Source organism: Mizuhopecten yessoensis, unplaced genomic scaffold, assembly GCF_002113885.1.
Source record: "Mizuhopecten yessoensis strain PY_sf001 unplaced genomic scaffold, ASM211388v2 scaffold7317, whole genome shotgun sequence".
Classification (NCBI taxonomy): Eukaryota; Metazoa; Mollusca; class Bivalvia; order Pectinida; family Pectinidae; genus Mizuhopecten; species Mizuhopecten yessoensis.
The window spans coordinates 151,865-174,775 of NW_018406987.1; the positions used below are offsets into that span (position 1 = coordinate 151,865).

At 37.8% G+C, this 22,911-nt stretch overlaps 1 protein-coding gene across 1 annotated transcript; it reads left to right on the plus strand.

Moving 5' to 3' along the window:
* Positions 1–684: 684 nt before the first annotated feature.
* On the plus strand, positions 685–18,188 carry LOC110453459. The gene is made up of 21 exons (XM_021502412.1): positions 685–715; positions 1,345–1,471; positions 1,790–1,911; positions 2,115–2,297; positions 3,272–3,457; positions 3,888–4,139; positions 5,035–5,232; positions 5,463–5,644; positions 6,012–6,285; positions 6,477–6,638; positions 6,831–6,992; positions 8,027–8,209; positions 8,563–8,793; positions 10,401–10,565; positions 11,125–11,334; positions 12,298–12,564; positions 13,235–13,390; positions 13,913–13,939; positions 16,410–16,503; positions 17,123–17,215; positions 18,110–18,188. Exons 1-21 carry the CDS (start codon positions 685–687, stop codon positions 18,120–18,122), a joined length of 3,318 nt encoding a protein of 1,105 aa, XP_021358087.1. The 3' UTR covers positions 18,123–18,188.
* The last annotated feature ends 4,723 nt before the right edge of the window (positions 18,189–22,911 follow it).

The window sequence follows — 22,911 nt, forward strand, 5'->3', positions numbered from 1 at the left end:
GTCACACTTCTTGCCATGAGTATAGCGATTGCATTTCTTGACAAATTGTTTTCACATGTTAAAAGTCGCTGTCACTAGTGATATAATTTCACCGTTACATTTTTATATGATAATCCACTGGAATAATGGCCATACGATACAAACAAAACGTATCGATTTCTAAAAATTGAAAACCAGATTACACTTTAATGTTGAGCGTTCGCCCAGGTGAGGAAGGCAATGGGTTCTGTCGCGTGGCGGGGACATACCAAAGTTCTTAAAAATGGTCGTTGTTATTCTCTGCATCGCGTTCAGAATTAAGGAAATTGCAACAACTGGTTTAACCGTTCTGTATAATGTTACCGGGCGGGATGATGTGCTTGGAGCCTTAGGCATTGCATTTCAGTTAGATAGCACTACAAAGTTGGCAACAGATCCGCGCTATAACAAGGAGGCAATAACACCAACATACCCTGCCTCCAGCACACATACACACGTGCACACATACACAACACACATGGAGACACGTCCTTAAATGACATTAGCTGTCAATAGGTCGTTAAACAAAATCAAACCAAACCTATTGATCCATTGTTTATGGATCCGCGCGAAAATCACATCTAAAAATACTGGATACCGTACCTCATCAAAGTCTGAGACTTGTACTTGTGAGCTTTCAAATCCAACCCTGTTGCAAGTCTTAACATGAAAGCAAATTATTCATCGTCATACAATCGTAAAGAGAAACTATCATCGAAACATTTGCTTTAACAAGAATGAAATCCTTTAAATCCAGCTCGAAATAAAAAAAAAAATCCTTCCAAGCTGTATTCCATTGAAAATCAAAATCAACACATTAAGATATATTGGTATTTTCTCCGTACCTTTTGTGTGCCTGAGATTGTTTTTACTTCATGGGACTGTTAAATATGACACTGAATATAAAGCGCTTCATTCGTCTTTGACGAAGCTGCAGTTAAAAAAATCGTTCAATCATTTTATACCGATGGTTCGAAAGATCGTCATAAGAACAGCTTTCTTAAGAAAAAAGGGAGTTAAGTATCTATTAGTAATATATATGAACATTATGACTTGGTGCCGGTATTCTCTCTAAATAATATATTGCATTATGCTGGATTCCCGGCCATTTGCGAATTCAAGGTAACAAAAGGCAGATCTTGCCACCGACGCGGTTACATTATAATATGATAGTCCACTGGAATAATGACCATACGATACAAACACAACGTATCGATTTCTAAAAATTGAAAACCAGATTACACTATTTCTATATATTTGTTGGTATGTACATATTCGTATTTATTTAATGATCAGTATACAAAAGAAAATATCGTATATCAATAGGAGACAAGGTCCGTCCAGCCCTTCAGTGTCCTCCAGATCAACAGAAATTATCAGATGATTTACAAGATCACGCCACGGTTACTTGGAATGAACCTAAAGCGATAGATGATAGGGACGGTGAGATTACGTAAGTGTTGACGAAGGAATAGAACATAAATATAAACGTAAACACACTTGTTTGCTTTTAGAAGTACACATACAAAAACTCGTTATTTAGGAAGATTGCTGTAGATAGTGCCATAGGTAATCACCATCTTACAAATACATATATATATTAATTCAATTTCAACGCATTATTAACTACTAAAAAGCATCGAATCGTCTTTTTGTTTTTACCAAACAAGCTGGAATATTTCGTTAAAAAGAAACATAGCTATAAGAAGGCATGCAAATAACGTAAAAAAGGTTATGCTATAACACTCTAACTGAAAAAATGTAATTGCAGCCCGACACGCCAGGGCCTTGGACCAGGTTATATATTTTCAGAGGGGATAACTGTTATAGGATATTACGCACGTGACAACAGTGGAAATATGGCAAGGTGCACTTTCAAAATCAACATTACAGGTAATCATTTCACCTTTCAGGAATGATTGAAATTGCAAGTACTCTATGTAATCGTAGTATTAACCAAACCTTCTTAGCATGCATTCAGTTTTTAGCTTCAACACAAATTGCTCTAATGGTGTGATGTACTTTTCTAATTAAGTATGAATTTATTGTCACGTTTTTTGTTTGTGTTCCATGACTTATTACTCTATTTCTTTTAGTACCGCGATGCCGGAACCTCGGTGCTTTGAAGGATGGCTATTCCATCTGCCACACCAGTTTTGACATGCGAAAAGGCACTGTTTGTCAATTCGGCTGTTATGATGGTCATACTCTCGTAGGGAGTTCATCTACTATGTGTACACAACATGGAACATGGACAACAGGACTGCCCAAATGTGACAGTTAGTGATTCTAACGAACAAGCATGCTATTTGCAACAGAATCAACGACTTAAAACAACATTTTTTCTAAAAATAAATAAAATAAAAATTCGATATGATAATGCAGCAAACGTTGTCTTTCTAAAACAATAAGACACCCGTAGTTTTTTAAACTTCTTGAATTGGCAATCAAATGTGAAATGAGTTGAACTTATTTTATTACGATGCGTCTGTGAGTAGACTAATCACTTACGTATACCACAAGTGAAAATGAATGTTAGTACACATATAGTTCTCTTTTGATATACATTCGTTTTAAAATACACTTATTATTATAAATAATATAAAAGGTGTAAAAAATGTTTTCGTACCAAGTGATTAAACTATCATGGTATTTTACTATTGATTGATACTTGCAAAGTTTGTTTTACCCGTACACATTAATATTAATGATATTGTATTTTTAGAGGGTATAGATCATTTAGCAAACAATAAAGGTCAATCTCACTTGATGCACTCTTTACAAAGTAAATAACAAAGATGAATATAAAATACAAAACAATCAATAATCAACATGTTTTCCATTATATACATATAGTACAGAAGTATGTAAAGATGATTAGCTAGATATTTGTTTAAATATTTTTTCTGTGAATTCATAAAGATTGCTGGCAGTCCTAATTTAAATAGAAAGTCAGTTCCATATTTCATGTTAAAAATAAATGAAAGTTTGTTAAAGAGTATTTACTTTAGGTTTTGGTAACTGCAAGTTGGCATTTCCAGCTGATCTTGGAGCATGAGTATTATTTCTATAGTTGCATGCAATTTCTGTGTATGTTGAATATTTTTAGAAATAACTGCGTGCAAACGGAGCTAGTATTGGAAAACACCTGACTAGAGAGATATCCGATAATCATAAATTTGTTGTGATGTTATGTAGCAGTGATATCCTTTAAAACATTTTGATATTGATAAGCAATTTTGGACTTTTAAAGGAACAACTTGTGACCCGCCGTTAACTGCAACCGGTGAAGCATCTGTGCAATGCTCCGACAACAACTTCTACCGCAGTAAATGTTCTTACATCTGCGCCGAGGGGTTCGATGTGACACCAGGTATGACACGGGTACGAGTGTGTACCGTTCATGGAACATGGAGAGGGAAGGAACCAAAATGTACAGGTATCCACTATTAACTCCCAAAGCTTTTAATTTCGATTGTGTGTAGTTACATTTCTAATAGTTTCACTACTCTAAACTTTCTTTTCGGTGGTGTCGTCTTAGGCACGTCAAACCCCTATCTTCTATTAAGTTAAATTTTCTATTTATTATGATTACTGTGAAATTTTATCTTGATGATATTAATTGGGGACATCGGCATGTTTGGGATAAAGAAATTTATAATGTTTTTCCTCACACTTCAAAATGTAATGTTCTGAATCCAAGCTGTTCACTCGGTAATATTGTTTTATCAAGGATAGGACAAAAGCAATGAATTTGCTTAAGCAGCTGATCATAGGTTTAAATTCACTAAACTACACATATACATTATTCTCCTTTAAACCTACGGAATGGTAAAATATATTTCATTTACATTTTCGCTTCTCTTCAGATATTACCCGACCATTGATAAGAAACTGTACCGGAGCTGTGTACGGTTTTGCTGAACGAGGAAGTACCACAGGGTGCTTGCATTGGACGGAACCATCAGTATTTGACAATGCTGATAAATCAATTAGACTGAGTCGCACGGGTCCAAGCAGTGATGCACGTCTAACTGCTGGCACTTATGACGTCAAGTATAATGCAGAAGATGAATCTGGAAACAAAGCGATTCAATGCACAATGAAAATTATTGTAAAGGGTAAATTGGTTTTGTTATTAGTGTTGTTTGAAGAGAAGGGCTAAGATTGTTCTGTTAGTTTTCTAATTGAAACATTGATAGTATTTGAAAGATTATCAAAAATGAACAAAATAAACTTGACTTTCTTCATTTAGTCCTCAGGTGTCCGACTGTCTACAGCCTTCCTCGTCAGACAGTACATTGTCCAAACGGATTTATATACGGATCTTATTGCAACTTTAAATGTGCTAATGGATCTCTGATCAATGGGACAGAAATAGCTACTTGTGAAAAGGGAAGTACAGGCCAATATGCTTCTTGGCGTTGGGGTAATACTCAGCCATTTTGTCAAGGTATGTATCAAGTTTAATGTATGTATCAAATGCATGCGTCGATTTTATTTCCACAGTATGTTATTTCAATCATCCATTTATTTATATAACAAGAAAAAACAGTTTAGCAAAAAAATCGTGGAAAACACCAAAATCAATACTATAATGAATCTAAACACTAAGTGCAATCTGCATCATCAAACTACTGTTTATGAAGACCCTTCCCAGTAGTCACTTCATACGATTATGTCAACTTTCCCCCTTGAAACAGGATATGATAAAACGCTGCAATTACATCGATAAAATTGAAAAAAACTTGTAAAAACATGTCATACACAAACAAATACAATGGGTGGGGGCAACATTATTAGAACCGGACCAAGAAGGGTGATTCGTTTTGCAAAAGTTTGTTTTGTTTCTAAATGTGTGAAGACATATAAAATGAAACAGGCTAAAGCTGCTAATGATTCCTGGTTTATTTGTTAATTTTAATATATAATACCACCACATGTTTTCAGCATTAAGTTTTAGGGAAAAGTTACAGTAACAAACACAAAATACCTTGATTTTTCTGTTAACGCTAGCTGTCCAGTTATGCGAGGATAATGTACTCCCTCCTGACTATGGCGCAATAGCATGTGACTATTGGTTAGGAGGAAAGTTCTGCCAAATGCTATGTAAAAAAGGATACGATATTCCACCGGGGTACACATTTCCGGAAATGATTGTGTGCAGCGAAACAGGACAGTGGTTGCCAACTTCAACTTTGCCTGACTGCGCAAGTATGCAGCCTATATAATTTAAGATTACTTACTGTATGGATCAATAATTAAAATCGTACTTAAACAGTAACGTCTCCCTTTGCCGTGAATATGTGTTTTTTGTTGGGTAAAAACAATGAATATTTCATATTCCATTGATATAGATTAAAGTCTTTAAAAGTAAAAGACTTCATATGTGTATACCTAAGCGTGTGTTGTGGTGGATTTAAAAATAAATGGTTTGGTTGCAGAAACGTTCAGCAGTCAGGCATCCTCTTTAGCTATGGACGTGCACTACTACTTTGAAGGAGATTGCAGTGACGCAAATGTTCTTACAAGTATCAAAGAGAAGTTCATTCAGGCGCTGATGACGTCTACATTTAGGGACGCATGTGAAGTTTATACTGAAAAATGCTATCCTGGAAACGTCCAGGTAAGGAAAGACAAGTATATCATTATCAACATCAAAAGTATATTATGCGTCCAATATTTTGGCATTTCGACATCAGTACAAGTCTCCTAACAAGTTAAACGTTACAATGGACGCTTTTTGTGTTCAGAAATTTTGTTTGCTGATAAAAAAATCACACAGAATATTAATGAAACAGAACAATTTCGTATCTCAACTTCTTCAATATCTTGAGATATGCCTGGAACACAATAAAAAACAAATCTGAGTAGTGACATGAAAAATGAAATGTATCCCATATAATCCTATATCATTTGGTTAACTAAACTCGTGATTGATAACTGTTTTGGTGCTGTTCAATATCAGCAATGTTTTTTCTCTTACTCAATAGGTCCAGTGTGGATCGCTATCAGGCAAGCGATCACTCTCTCTCAACGTAAAGTTTGACATGAAAATCGTTGGCAAATCTTCATTTGGAAACATGTCATTCGGTAGATTAAATGAAAATATAATGAAAGCAATAAACAAACATATGAACAATGACACCTTTGAACTATTGGACTTGCCCAATAATGAAACAATGAAAGTACAGGACTTCAGCCACGACTCTCTGCGTATCGTCTGCAATGAAAGAATGATTCCGTCATATTCCAGCGAATCTTGCAGTAGGTATCACTTTTTGAATGTGATAAACTTTGTGATACAGATTTATTGGCGAAAAATGAAATCAAATTGTTCTTCTGCGTCAATATCTTAATATTTCTATAAAACGAATAGAAAACGAGTTGAATGAAATTTACATTATCATTATATCCATGCATTCGTTTTAAGGATGCTGTTTTTTTTTTAAAAACAGTTGAGTGCCCTCCTGGTACATTTTATGACAGAGACACGCAGTCTTGTCCAATGTGTCCCGTTGGAGAGTTTCAACCTTCTGCTGCCAGTTCCGCTTGTATCCACTGTCCAACCGAGCAGACGACTCGTCAACAGGGTGCTACATCTATAAATGAATGTGAAGGTGAATAATATGGAATTGTATAAGATCTGTTAATGACATGACTGAGAGATGATCTCATTTTATCAATAAATAAATAAAAACAATTAACCTTTTTTTAAAATGTCGGTAAGTAACAAATGATCTTTTAAAGACGTTTTCAAACTCATTTTATTGAAAAGATGTTTGTTCATAAAATAAGTCTTCAATTAATAGATGCATGTTCACCAGGGACGTTTTCATATAATGGTTTACCTCCATGTACGCCATGTCCAGTGGGAATGTATGTAGACACGTATGGCACAGCCACATGTCGTGTCTGCCCGGCATCCTCAACGACAATAGCAGAGGGAACACATTTAAAGTCCGATTGTAAAGGTATTTTCACAATTATGTTGTCGTTATACTCGGGAGAAGCAATTTCTCAAGAAATGTCTTTGACACTTCTCTAGACTAAGAAAAAGTGCTATTTTTTGTATCATGGAACAAAATTTGATTTCATTGTATTCTGTTCGTGAAACATTTAAAACTTGTTCCAAATTTCATTTTAGAATTCGACATTGTCTTTACAAGCCCCGCAGGAAAAGTTGTCATGCCTTTCAAAAATGCCTCAATAGATGAACAACACATTTTCGCCATAAGCTTTTGGATTAACTCTCCAAATCATAAGCTTACTGGTTCTATCATTCAGTTAAACTTTCCAAATTCCAAAGAGCCTTTTGATATCAGCATTGACAACGACAGGCTAGCCGTTACTGGAAAAGGGTATGCATTATAAAATTATATAACATTACTGTTAGTATATTTCTTTTTGTGGACGTCTTTTTTTACAGTGCTTGGCTCTAAATGATTTAAGTTGTCGATAAGCAGTGGGACAGTATAAAACAAATCAATTTTGAAATAACATGGCACATAAACAAATTTATGGGATGAATAGTACTTTCATTTGCATTACCAATACTCAATAATTATAAATGTCTTACTTATCCTTTGCAGTGTTACAGTAAGCACAACATTTATGGTGAATGATACACTTTGGCATTCGATCGTACTTCATGTTGAAGAAAGTACTGTAGAAATATATAATGGCGGTGCAAAATCCAGTATTCAATACCGATCACAAGCAAGCATGGCTATTAAAAATATTCAGGAACCATACGTGGTTATATCAGGTAAGTATCTTACTCCAACGAAGTTTACTGTTGAAATCTGATATAAAATAAGAATAATAAAGGAGATATTACCAGTGTACATGAGTCTTATTTTAACGGAAAACATATATCATGTTAATCGTGCTAATATATTTTTCAATAAAGGACAATAAATCGACACTCTGCAGGAATGTGCTCAGATGCATAATGCTATCATGTACAATAAACAATAACACAGTAAAAATGTTTCTTTCGCTCTAGATGGAGATTTTATCGGCAGTATATCTCATCTTAATGTCTGGTCCAAGGGCATGAAACTAGAAAATATCCTTGAAATAAATTCCCGGTGTGATATCGTGTATCATGGAGATCTTCTTGCCTGGAAGGAGTTTGAATCTGTTGACGGTGACGATGTATTCGTACAGATTCCAAGTGAATGTGATGGTAAATATAAAAGGTTGATCACGTGATAGGGTACACCCCATTCCCTTTCGTTGAAAAGACGTTATTGAAAGTAGTCCTCCCTAATATGTTTCTATGATTTAGGAATATTTTTCATAAAGAACTAATCTTTGTCGAAAAAAACCCAACATTTGTCTCCGCTCAAGGTCATTTTACACGACGGATCAATGATCATTTCTTAGTAATAGTTATAGACTTTGGGTCCAACTTTTCTCTAGATACTCTTGGTTATCCAACCATCGAGTAATAAACTACCTTACATATTTATGTTTATTATTTATTTGTGAGGGTTGATCGTGAAACCATCGTTTATTGTTGTTTGAAAATTGATTCAGATCAGAACGACTGTGATGTGAACTCGTGCAACGGTGGAATATGTAAGGATGAACTCCATGCGTACAGCTGTGTCTGTCCTGTAGGCTTAAGCGGTGACAAGTGCGAAATTAATATAGATGATTGCGTAGACAACGCATGTGAAAACAATTCCACGTGCGTGGATGGGATTGGAGAATACACCTGTCAATGTGGCATACACTTCAAAGGCGATTTATGCGAAATAGCAATGGGTAACTATTATTTAACATTCATCAGGCATATCATTATAAGAGGTTTACAGAGAGCTTATATTCATAGAAAAACTAACATTGATGCATTGCCTAACATGTCTGTTCTTTGCTGGTTCGTTGATCTACATGTCTACTACTGTAAAGCAGGTAATTTCGCGGGGTTTTTAAAATCGCTATATTCGCGCTTTGACTAATATCCGCGAATTCTAAACACGAGGGATATTGTTGAAAATGTTAACCAAATAAGATTATCACCAGACAACTGGACAGTCCATGTAAAAACTACACTTACATATAAGTGGCCACACCATATTTATGTGTACACTGAAGGTAATTTATTGATTACAGTTTACTCCTACAAAGGTACATACACATTTGATTTTCTTTCGAATGAAGTCACTGGCGGATGACGACGCTCGGGATCAGTGTTTTTGAACGGTTCACCTGTATTTAGAGGTTAAACCCTTAAATGATGACACTCAAAATACTTTGCACGACACATGGGGTTCGGGTGCACAGCGAAATGTAACCCCCGCGAATATGTACTGAATACGAAACCGCGAAATATTTACCCCGCGAATTTTAAGCGCTATACAGTATTTGTTACATAGGCATCAGATCCGCGCCTACCACCGCCAGCACACACACATGTTATACACAATCGGAGTCACGTTCTGAAAAGACTAACTGTTTCAAAAGTGAAACATCAGGAAATATCCACTTGATTAAAACTGTATTTTCACTGTAATGAAGATATACGTATTAGTATTGACCAATCAGAACGTTGCTTTCTTTTAATTACGTAGATTTATACTTTCAAGTTCGGATGGGGCGACGGTTGATTAAGTGTTTGTTTATATGCGCCTCTGCCACATAAATTTAAGTATGTATATATCTACACAATTACCATAATCTCTTCGTGAAAACTTTCTTTACCAGATAATAGCAGAGTTGCGTTGTAATAGCAGAGTTGCGTTGTCCCATTCAAAATGGCGTTCTGCTTTCTTGTAAGCGTAACGTCATGAGAACCTGGCGTCAAATATAACACTACAAATTCTGCACGTTTTTGAAGTAGCAATATATGGGACGCGTAACTTTAAAAAAATGTAATGATTATAAAATATAGTTGTTTTTACCGTTGAACATTCTATATATCACCGTATGATTATACATTGTAGCATCCTCTCAAGATCTATAGATAAATTTAGTACAAGAAAAATAGGCTAACAGCAAATTTTATCAAATGTTTATCTTTATGCAATACTACAAAACAATGAATCTGAGGTAAACATTTAAACGTGCAGTTAAGAATGTATATTTTAGTGCCTTTGGATATTTATTGAGTGGCAATAATGTGAGGATATTAAGCGTGGACAAAATATTCTGAACGATAAAATCAATGTCATTAACAAAACTAACCGAAGAATAAATTGAAGTATGCAGGATCCGTTCCTTCAGTTGGCCTCTGGCAGGTAGTGACACTAATCAAAAGATTTGGTGTCCAGAAGCTTTGCTGCATATCATTTTACCTTCCTTTTTTGTCGTTCAGAAAATCCGTTTTTCCATTGTAAACCTAACAAAAGCTATTTTTTTGGTTTGTTTCATAGTTGATGGCGATTGGAGTGTGTGGAGCAACTGGTCTGTATGTTCAGCTTCATGTGGAAATGGGACGACAGTGAGGAAAAGACTTTGTAACAATCCAACGCCAGATCATGGCGGCAAGGACTGTGTCGGAGAAAATACTGACATTATGATCTGCAACGTGGAGAATTGTACAGGTTATATGCAAAAGATAGTGCCAGCAATTTGATCACATGGACACTATTAAATACACATATAAATATGAATTCCTAACACAGCTTGATTTTAGTGCGGACTCAGAATATGATTTTCGGTTTATTTTTATATTGATTTGGTTTTAATTAAATACATGAGTTACGCGTATGATTTCCATTACTATGACTGTGATATTTGAAATAAAGTGCAATTCACGAAAGGACAATCAGATCAACGGACATATATTTTAACAATTTAAAGCACACTTGATTTCATCAAACGCAATGAAATTTTATGTTCGATATTTAGATTAAGTTAGTTTTACCGAAATACAAATTGTAAATCCGTTACCAATTTGTCGTTAAGATAATTTACTCACTTTAAAGAAAGCAAGGCAGTCTTTACAACGAATCTAATTAAGATTGGTTGAACACACATTGTAACTTATAGAACGTTTGCTGTTCTAAGCAACTGCTTGTTATCATTATATGTCAACAATTCACATGGGAATGTATTGTAAGATATTTGGGAATGTAAAATCTTTTTGTTTTGCAGTTTGTACAAACCTAACAACTCCATCAAATTCGATCCTCTTTTGCAACTGGGAAACTGCCATGGACGCTGTTTATTGCACACTGACATGTGAGGATGGCTATGACTTTGACCATGCTGCAAAGGAAGATTACCATTGTGGACCGGACACATTTCATTTATGGGATTTTCAAACGGACGATAACCCTTATGGACGCCTTCCTGCTTGCACAAGTATATTCAAATAACACTTATATGTAGGATAATCTTAACCTCAGTAACCAAATGACGAACTTACAAAGTTTTGTTTACTGACATTGCATATTAAAGATTAGTTTTATTCCGCTTTATGTTATTGCTATGTGCATGCACGTTAAGCATTAACAAAGAATCAATGTATGTACCATGTGAACAATTAGTTTAAAATAAGTGCTTCGTTCCTGATTTCCTTTTTTTCTAATGATTATTTTACATTACAAGATGGTTGACTTCGGGTAGATTTTAAATTCCCGAAGTTGGATGTAACCTTGGTAGATGGTATGTTTACAATAAAGTTGAAGTTTATCTGTTGTGGACAAAAAATTGTAAAGTTAGATAGGATTTTATTGATGCCTATCTCTTTTGCAATTTCTACGTATGTTTCGGAACACATAAGTCCGTAAGTACCGCTGGTGATTCCTTCAGGCACGCAATAGCAATATATTAGTGCTTTGCATCGAATAACTCAAATTTTGAATTGGTGCTTCCGTACTTTGTACTTCTAGTGATAATTATACCAAGTATAATACATACAAATGGAATGTAACTCGCGGAAATATATACACGAATGTCATTTTACACTTATAGTATGTTGTTCATTATTATTCTTGCACGTTCGGGGAAAGATTATGCCTGCTGTATCAAAATGCATCTTATCGTAACAGGCGACCAATGTGATGTGCCCCTGTGACCCTTCATCTGTATCTTCCTTCTTCTTAGTAGATATTGAAGAAACGGAACTTGATCTGTCCCCATTGCAACGCTTGGGATTTCTCTCTCTCTCACTTTCCTTCCCTTTCCTTCCGGCGTTGCCTATAGGCAGACATGTTCATGCATATATCCTTAGCTGTTACGAGAACGATAGACCTAATGAAAACAAACAAACAAAATCAGAACTTTATTTTACATAAACATTATATGCAACTTTGTTGTTTTCAGAAAAGACAGACGGGCGCAGAATTGAATGGAAATATATGGCTTCATATGAACAGTTGATATGTGACAATAAGGACACCTCTGAATTGATAGCTAAAAAGATCAAAACGGCAGTGTACGAGGGAACGGATACTTTAACATGTCAACAAGATGGCTCCTGCTCCCTACTAAATATAGAAGTGAGGGACTGCCAGGTGGATAGGTTTAAACGTAGTACCAATCCATTAACTGCTGGATTTGCTGCAGATTTCACATGCGATGCTGTAAAATGTAAGTCATGGTCATGAAAGTTGAATTATATAAAAGTTTATTTTTGTCGTTTATTGATTTTCTTCTTTACAAATGTCGTTAAACAAGATATTGCAAACATAAGTGTTATTACATATCAAAAGCTACTACTAACAACAGTCCAAAAAGTGAACGTTAAGACATTATTTGGAACTCGATGCTATTTATAAGATGAAACATTGTGAATTTGTTCTGTGCCAACTATCTTCCATTATTGTCTGATATAAAATTTAATTTCATTCGGAAGTCACATCAGACGGATGCAGGGATATCATTAATGAAGCGTTGGAGGAGATACTACATAAAATAGACAACTTATTCAACACATTTGTGAACGGTCAGGAGTATTTCATCAAGAAAAACAGTTCTGCATTTGGGGGAAGAGTTTATTGTAACGTTGGTATGGTTCCAGTTTACCATTACTGCGGTAAGAAACAAAATTCAAGAAGGATGGGTTCGTTATTGTTTCTTTATAACAAATATTGTAAAATCCAATTTTGAAACTTTTAAATGATAACGGTACACATCTCGAGAAGGACACAGAACTCGATTAAAGTAGTTTAAACCGTAAAAATTCAGACGTTATGTCGAAAAACAACTGATTTTCCACCAAAACATTGTTGCATATTTGTATCATCAATTTTCTTGCCAGTACCTTGTAGTGCCGGTAGATATCAACGACTCGGTAAATGTGACAAATGTGATGTCGGGACTTACCAGCAAAGTACAGGTCAGACATCTTGTGTCAGCTGTCCTGTTGAATTAACTACTGAGGGTAGGGCGTCGACAAGTGTCGCCGATTGCAAGGGTAAATATGAAAGACAATACCAAAACTCTAAGATATGCAATTAAATTAAATTTAATTAAAATCCATCTGCTACTGGTCAAATAACTGTATAACTGTAATGCTTGTGTAATATCTTCACCGAGGAAGCATCTGGCAAACCACTTAACCTAACGAAACAAAATGTCTAGCAATAGATATTGCCATAGAATAACACGTTTTTGTGCGTTTGTTTGCTTTTGTTCGATTTCGTCTATTAATTTGTTATTTTACAGCTACTTTGTTTATGAAAAACGGTTTTGATAGCCCCTCATGCATGTATCAAATATCTTTCACAAAGAGTCTATATGTCACAAATAGCGAATATATCACATATATAATCGGCCACATGAAATGTACCTGTCATTAAAATAATATTTGTACTATGGAAAAATGATTGTCAGATATCCCCAAAGAAATTATAGTTACTCTAGTATTGTTATTTTATTTGTCATATCACTTTACGTACTGATTTTATTTTAAAGACGAAACTATCTTTAATTTCAGTTCATGTTGACACGTCAGCTAACAACAGTAAGTGAAAAAAAAATGTATGCATGTGTAACAATGATTGTACAATAGTTTAACTTCTTGATGATTTGCCTCGTGACATTCAAATTCAAATTAATATATATCATTTTAACAAGAGGCCTAGAGGGCCAGTATCGTTCACCCAGACCCCAAGGCCAATCCTTGTAGCATATCTGTATTAGATTTTTAATGCCCCGCAAGTTTATGTATGGTTATGGGGTGGGGATCTCAACTGTTTCCAAGCTGTGACTGAGAAACTAGGTCCCTAGGGTTGTGGCCAGGGTCAATTCTAATATCATGACTGCATTCGGCTTTTTTTATGCCCAGCATTTATATATATAGTGTTCGGGTGGGGATCGCAACCCATCAAAGTTATGACCCAGGGGTTAAGTTTGCAAGGATAAGGCAGATCCCTGGGTCAATTCTAATATCATGACAGCATTTGTCTCTTTATGCCCAACAATTGTATATATAGTTTCCGGGTGGGGATCTCAACCGTTTCGAAGTTCTGACCCAGGCGCTAAGTCTCCTAGGGTGAAGCCATACCCTGGGGCCATCCTGGAAGCATATGTACATTCTTCTTTTTATACTCCGCAATTATATATATGGTTATAAGGTGGGGATCTCAATCATTTCCAAGTAATAAACTATTTTTGGCCCCAACCCTTAGCCTGAGGGGTTAGCCCCACTATTTGTACACTTTTGATTCCCATCCTCCAATGAATGCTTCTGACTAAATGTGATCTATATCCAGTGCATAGATCTTGCTTAAAGCAATATAGCCAAATTGCTCCCTTTTCGGCCCTGCCCCTCAGCCCCCTGGGGGATCAGTTCCACCAATTGTACAATTTTGAATCCCCACTACCTAGGGATGCTTCTAGTCAAATATGGTTGATGTCAATCTGTTAGTTCCAGAGAAGTCGCTTAAAGCAATAAAGACAAAAACATTTTTTCTGCCCCACCCCTCAGCCTCCTGGGGGGTCAGCCCCACCATTTGTACAATTTGAATCCCCACTTCCTACGGATGCTTCCAGTCAAATATGGTTGATATCCATCTTTTGGTTCCGGATCCAGAGAAGATTTTGCTTAAAGCAATAAAGACACATTGCCCCCTTTTGACCCCGCCCCTCAGCACCCTGGGGGGTCAGCCTAAGCATTTGTACAATTTTGAATCCCCACTACCTAGGGATGCTTCCAGTCAAATATGGTTGATATCAATCTGTTAGTTCCAGAGAAGTCGCTTAAAGCAATGTAGAGAAAAACAATTTTTCTGCCCCACCCCTTAGCCTCCTGGGGGGTCAGCCCCACCATTTGTACAATTTTGAATCCCCACTTCCTACGGATGCTTCCAGTCATATATGGTTGATATCCATTTTTTGGTTGCTGATCCAGGGAAGAAGTCGCTTAAAGCAATAAAGACACATTGCCCCCTTTTGCCCCACCCCTCAGCTTCCTGGGTGTCAGCCCCACCATTTGTAAAATTTTGAATCCTCACCACCTAGGGATGCTTCCAGTCAAATTTAGTCAAATTCCAATCAGTGGTTTAGAAGAAGAAGTCGTTTGAAGAAAATGTTGACGTATATCCGAATTTTCATCTCCTTAATTTGTTCAAAGAAGTCCTATTGTATTGCATGTGCAAAAACCTAAGGCAAAAGTTAGACCGAGTGGGTTTAAGGGGTACAAAAAGGGGTAGGGTAAATCACAAATATAATTTGCTGTTTTCAAAATGAACTTATGAAGAACCAAAATAATATCATTTCTGTTTTTGAAAACATGTGTAAATTAAGCACGCATATATAAAAGAAAGAAAAATGACAGAAATTCAATCGTCACTTAAAGATTGTTTATATAAAACTGGGGATCAAAGTGTTGTGTTTTCTCAATAATTTCCTTTCTAACTTATATTTTGAGTTGAAACTTACAAGTTTACTCATTTGAGCACACTTACATAAAATGCATATTCACTACACAATTTCCTTTTGTTTTTTTTACTGAGTTATGGCTTCTGGATACATCTCAAACTTGGCAATTTTGGTACCCCAAAAATCCACTTTCTGTCAAACTTTTGCTTAAGCTTTTGTGCAAGTAATACTATAGGATATCTTTGAACAAATTAAGGAGGTGAAAATCTGAATATACAGGGGGCCCAAAATAGGGCCTTATAGACACTCATCCTTTGGCGTCCGTTGAAGACATAACAGGTTGCAATATATAGTAGGGCCGCTAACTAGACTTATTAATCCCACTTATATATGCAAGTGTAGAGTGAATCAAAACAAATATTTCCATTGTGCTCCATTATCCAATTGATAGTCTCATTTTCATCTTCAGCAATCTAAGTGGTCATGAAATTTTGTGAAACATACACATCCATGGTTAAAGACTATCCTTAAAATCAAAAAGAAATTCCAACGAAATGGATTATACATAAAATAAAAATGCATTATTTGTTTAAATGTTGGTGCTCATTCAGTTTCAGTTTGGACGCATGCACTTCCAATTATAATTGGTGTTACATTTGGGATTTGCTGTGTGGTTACTTCCTTGCTGATTCGGCGAAAATGCAGGTACGCTCTAACAGAGACGTATTATATAGGTGTCCAGGTGGTGTATGTAGACGTAGTGGATATTGCACTCACGTTTCATCAAGACAGTCGCGGTTCGCTCCCCGATAGGTCATGAAAAGGTCTTGTGTTCCCCAAAAAATGGGAACAAAAGTCGTCGCTTTGTCCTATGTATTCGAAATAATTGTTTCCAGATGATAACTTTAGAAAAACTAATCTTATGTAAACCACATTTCGGTGACAGATGGGAAGGGGAAGAAGCTTATTGATTTTGGGATCACCTAGTCACAGTAGCTATATTGGTTTTCAAATATTGTCTTTTGAACTATACGTCAGATCTTAATCAAACTTGGATGTCAATAAATAGACAACTTTCTGCAATATCTGTAAATGGACGTTTACCCAAAAACCAGCAGCTTATTTGAGATACATTTGTCGATTATACCTGTTTTTTCACCCGTTTCCACACTGAATATTACATAAATCTGATTCGTGGGATGGAGAAGGTATCAGAAGTGTTTTAAGTCTAACAAATCAGGTACAAAAATGTGTACATTAAAACTTTTATATTTATCGTTTCTCTCGTAAAAGACATGGTGATTGTGTTTCACTTTTGTTTAAGGACTGTCAAGAAAGAGCGTAAAATCAGAGACATGTTTGCACAATATGGAGAACACAAGCATTGTGTGACTAAGCCGAAGCTCACATACCTGCAGTAAGTATAAATCATAACATGCATTTAAATAAATGCTACAATCTGTTTGTGTATGAACTTATGAATCCTATATGTTTATGCATATTTTACATTACATTATATATTCATTTTTAATTAAATCTCTTTTTCAGGTTATTCGATCAATGAGTTAATGTAAATAAATCAAACAGATTATTTTCAACTTTTAAGCATACTGTATTAAATAATTTGCCATTTCTGATGACATTACAGGTGAATTGAAGATTTTTATATAGGATCTGTAATAAGTTTTCGTTCCATATGAGCTTGATGCAGCAAGTCTAAAAGTTTTTATTTTAGGAATAAAACTAAACACAAACTTGAGGACGAAATTCCATTATCAATCTCAAATAAAATGGAAAACTGTTCAAAACCCCCTTTACAGCAACAAAAGGTTGTTGTCATCTGACAATATATTACAGCATTTTATTTGAATCATTTATAGTAATTTAGTTCACTTTGTTGAGATCATTCAGTCAGTTGGAATTAAGTATAAAAGGGATTTTCAATTCCAGGTGAAATAGAGATATTCCTGCTGTCAGTGCGTTTCAGAAGTCTGAATATGTTCTTAATTTTTCAAGATTGTACAGTAACGGTCATGATATTGTACCATAGATCCAAACAATATTAAATAGTGCATAATTGTTTTCATTAATGTAGGTCGTATTAGTCTAAATCTTACGTCAGGATCTAACATCGTCAATTGTAATTTCTTTATAAAGTGTTTTATGATTACTTAGGTTACATGAAAGGAAAGTGACATGTTATATGATGAGAATAAAAGTCTTCCATTAATACTGTCCATTGTGTTCACAAAATCACATTCAATAGAAGTTCCATGTTACATATATGACACTTAAGTTATTTTCATTTCAGACATTCAAAATAGACATCAAGTGAGTCTGATACTGTTGCTGGATCGAAACGAAGAAAAGATACTTTGGAAGCACAGACATTAAACATGATCAACTGTTGTAGCAACAGCATACAATTTCAACTCTGATCATGAGAATTTAGTTTACATGTTAATTGGTGTAGATCCTCATCACAGTGAGGTATCATGTCTTTGTGGAGGTCCTCCAGGTATTTCGTGTTCAGTTTCTGTTATTTGTGTGTTGAAAATGGCTGGTTATTTTTCCTTAATGTGTTACTTTTAAGCTTAAAAAGGCAAAATACCCTTTTTATGGAAATTGAGTTTATTATAAATATACAACATAAATATGTATATATATATATATATATATATATGTGTTGATTTCTGTTGAATTGTTATCCCATTTCTAATGAAAGCTACCAAATTCTGACATTTTGTCTAGTTCAACTTATATGTTGTATCCCACAGGGTGTCAGATTAGTCAGGTTCACTTTGATTTGAAATATCATACCAAATTATTACAAAGATTCACTTTATCAAACCAATAAACCATAAAAACATCAAGTCTCATTTTTTTGCTCATTTAACAATTTGAGTGAGACATGTGAACAAGCTTTGTGTATTGACAGACGAGGTCTGGTTTGTATATATTTCCTGACCAAAGAGTACGCTTCAATCCCTCTTTTCCCCCTACACAATGGTAATCCCTGGTAACTATCATTAGTAAGTTAAGATGCCGATATTTCATAACAGAAAATACCTTTACTGCGGTTGAGATGGAACGAGATCCTAGGTATCAAGATAAAATAAGTAGCCATGGCAATACTGAACTCATCTTCAAATAAATTCACTCTTTCACCATTGCTCAGTTTACAACACACAAATACTCACCACCGTTCTTCACTCTGCTCCCTTGATTAAACCTTGATTCTTCAGTAAATGTCTCTCCTCCCCCACCCACACACCAACACTGCCCTATCAATTACACACCGACTCATCCATAAATGAACCTTACTCTCCTCCCCCCACCCACACACCAACACTGCCCTATCAATTACACACCGCCTCATCCATAAATAAACCTTACTCTCCTACCCCTACCCACACACCAACACTGCCCAATCAATTACACACCACCTCATCCATAAATGAACCTTCCTCTCCTCCCCCCACCCACACACCAACACTGCCCTATCAATAACCCACCGACTCATCCATAAATGAACCTTACTCTCCCCCCCCCCACCCACACACCAACACTGCCCTATCAATTACACACCGATTCATCCATAAATGAACCTTACTCTCCTCCCCCTACCCACACACCAACACTGCCCAATCAATTACACCCCGACTCATCCATAAATGAACCTTACTCTCCCCCCCCCCACCCACACACCAACACTGCCCAATCAATTACACCCCGACTCATCCATAAATGAACCTTACTCTCCCCCCCCCCACCCACACACCAACACTGCCCAATCAATTACACCCCGACTCATCCATAAATGAACCTTACTCTCCTACCCCCAACCACACACCAACACTGCCCTATCAATTACACGCCGACTCCTCCATAAATGAACCTTACTCTCCTCCCCCCACCCACAAACCAACACTGCCCTATCAATTACACACCGCCTCATCCATAAATGAACCTTACTCTGCTCCCCCCACCCACACACCAACACTGCCCTATCAATAACACACCCACTCATCCATAAATGAACCTTACTCTCCTACCCCTACCCACACACCAACACTGCCCTATCAATTACGCACAGACTCCTCCATAAATGAACCTTACTCTCCTCCCCCTACCCACACACCAACACTGCCCTATCAATTACACACCCCCTCATCCATAAATGAACCTTACTCTCCACCCCCTGCCCACAAACCAACACTGCCCTATCAATTACACACCGCCTCATCCATAAATGAACCTTACTCTCCTCCCCCTACCCACAAACCAACACTGCCCTAGCAATTACACACCGCCTCATCCATAAATAAACCTTACTCTCCTACCCCTACCCACACACCAACACTGCCCTATCAATTACACCCTAACTCATCCATAAATGAACCTTACTCTCCTCCACCCCACCCACACACCAACACTGCCCAATCAATTACACACTGACTCATCCATAAATGAACCTTACTCTCCTCCCCCTACCCACAAACCAACACTGCCCTAGCAATTACACACCGCCTCATCCATAAATAAACCTTACTCTCCTCCCCCTACCCCCACACCAACACTGCCCAATCAATTACACACCACCTCATCCATAAATGAACCTTCCTCTCCTCCCCCCACCCACACACCAACACTGCCCTATCAATTACACGCCGACTCCTCCATAAATGAACCTTACTCTCCTCCCCCCATCAACACACCAACACTGCCCTATCAATCTCTCCTCCCCCCCACCCACACACCAACACTACCCCATCAATTACACACCCCCTCATCCATAAATGAACCTTACCCTCCTCCCCCCCACCCACACACCAACACTGCCCTATCAATAACACACCCACTCATCCATAAATGAACCTTACTCTCCTACCCCCACCCACACACCAACACTGCCCAATCAATTACACCCCGACTCATCCATAAATGAACCTTACTCTCCCCCCCCCCACCCACACACCAACACTGCCCTATCAATTACACGCCGACTCCTCCATAAATGAACCTTACTCTCCTCCCCCCACCCACAAACCAACACTGCCCTATCAATTACACACCGCCTCATCCATAAATGAACCTTACTCTTCTCCCCCCACCCACACACCAACACTGCCCTATCAATAACACACCCACTCATCCATAAATGAACCTTACTCTCCTACCCCCAACCACACACCAACACTGCCCTATCAATTACACGCCGACTCCTCCATAAATGAACCTTACTCTCCTCCCCCCATCAACACACCAACACTGCCCTATCAATCTCTCCTCCCCCCCACCCACACACCAACACTACCCCATCAATTACACACCCCCTCATCCATAAATGAACCTTACCCTCCTCCCCCTACCCACAAACCAACACTGCCCTATCAATTACACACCGCCTCATCCATAAATGAACCTTACTCTCCTCCCCCCACCCACACACCAACACTACCCTATCAATTACACACCACCTCATCCATAAATGAACCTTACTCTCCTCCCCCCACCCACACACCAACACTGCCCTATCAATAACACACCGACTCATCCATAAATGAACCTTACTCTCCTACCCCCATCAACACACCAACACTGCCCTATCAATTACACACCGACTCATCCATAAATGAACCTTACTCTCCTCCCCCCACCCACACACCAACACTGCCCTATCAATTACACACCGACTCATCCATAAATGAACCTTACTCTCCTCCCCCCACCCACACACCAACACTGCCCTATCAATTACACACCGACTCATCCATAAATGAACCTTACTCTCCTCCCCCCACCCACACACCAACACTGCCCTATCAATTACACACCGACTCATCCATAAATGAACCTTACTCTCCTCCCCCCACCCACACACCAACACTGCCCTATCAATTACACACCGACTCATCCATAAATGAACCTTACTCTCCTCCCCCCACCCACACACCAACACTGCCCTATCAATTACACACCGACTCATCCATAAATGAACCTTACTCTCCTCCCCCCACCCACACACCAACACTGCCCTATCAATTACACACCGACTCATCCATAAATGAACCTTACTCTCCTCCCCCCACCCACACACCAACACTGCCCTATCAATTACACACCGACTCATCCATAAATGAACCTTACTCTCCTCCCCCCACCCACACACCAACACTGCCCTATCAATTACACACCGACTCATCCATAAATGAACCTTACTCTCCTCCCCCCACCCACACACCAACACTGCCCTATCAATTACACACCGACTCATCCATAAATGAACCTTACTCTCCTCCCCCCACCCACACACCAACACTGCCCTATCAATTACACACCGACTCATCCATAAATGAACCTTACTCTCCTCCCCCCACCCACACACCAACACTGCCCTATCAATTACACACCGACTCATCCATAAATGAACCTTACTCTCCTCCCCCCACCCACACACCAACACTGCCCTATCAATTACACACCGACTCATCCATAAATGAACCTTACTCTCCTCCCCCCACCCACACACCAACACTGCCCTATCAATTACACACCGACTCATCCATAAATGAACCTTACTCTCCTCCCCCCACCCACACACCAACACTGCCCTATCAATTACACACCGACTCATCCATAAATGAACCTTACTCTCCTCCCCCCACCCACACACCAACACTGCCCTATCAATTACACACCGACTCATCCATAAATGAACCTTACTCTCCTCCCCCCACCCACACACCAACACTGCCCTATCAATTACACACCGACTCATCCATAAATGAACCTTACTCTCCTCCCCCCACCCACACACCAACACTGCCCTATCAATTACACACCGACTCATCCATAAATGAACCTTACTCTCCTCCCCCCACCCACACACCAACACTGCCCTATCAATTACACACCGACTCATCCATAAATGAACCTTACTCTCCTCCCCCCACCCACACACCAACACTGCCCTATCAATTACACACCGACTCATCCATAAATGAACCTTACTCTCCTCCCCCCACCCACACACCAACACTGCCCTATCAATTACACACCGACTCATCCATAAATGAACCTTACTCTCCTCCCCCCACCCACACACCAACA

Excerpts from the sequence above, each read along its gene's own strand:
- LOC110453459 (XM_021502412.1), top strand. The coding sequence starts at position 685 with ATGAAAGCAAATTATTCATCGTCATACAATC. Across the intron at positions 3,458-3,887 it reads GAAGGAACCAAAATGTACAG|ATATTACCCGACCATTGATA; the intron begins GTATCCACTATT and ends GCTTCTCTTCAG. Across the intron at positions 8,794-10,400 it reads TTTATGCGAAATAGCAATGG|TTGATGGCGATTGGAGTGTG; the intron begins GTAACTATTATT and ends TTTGTTTCATAG.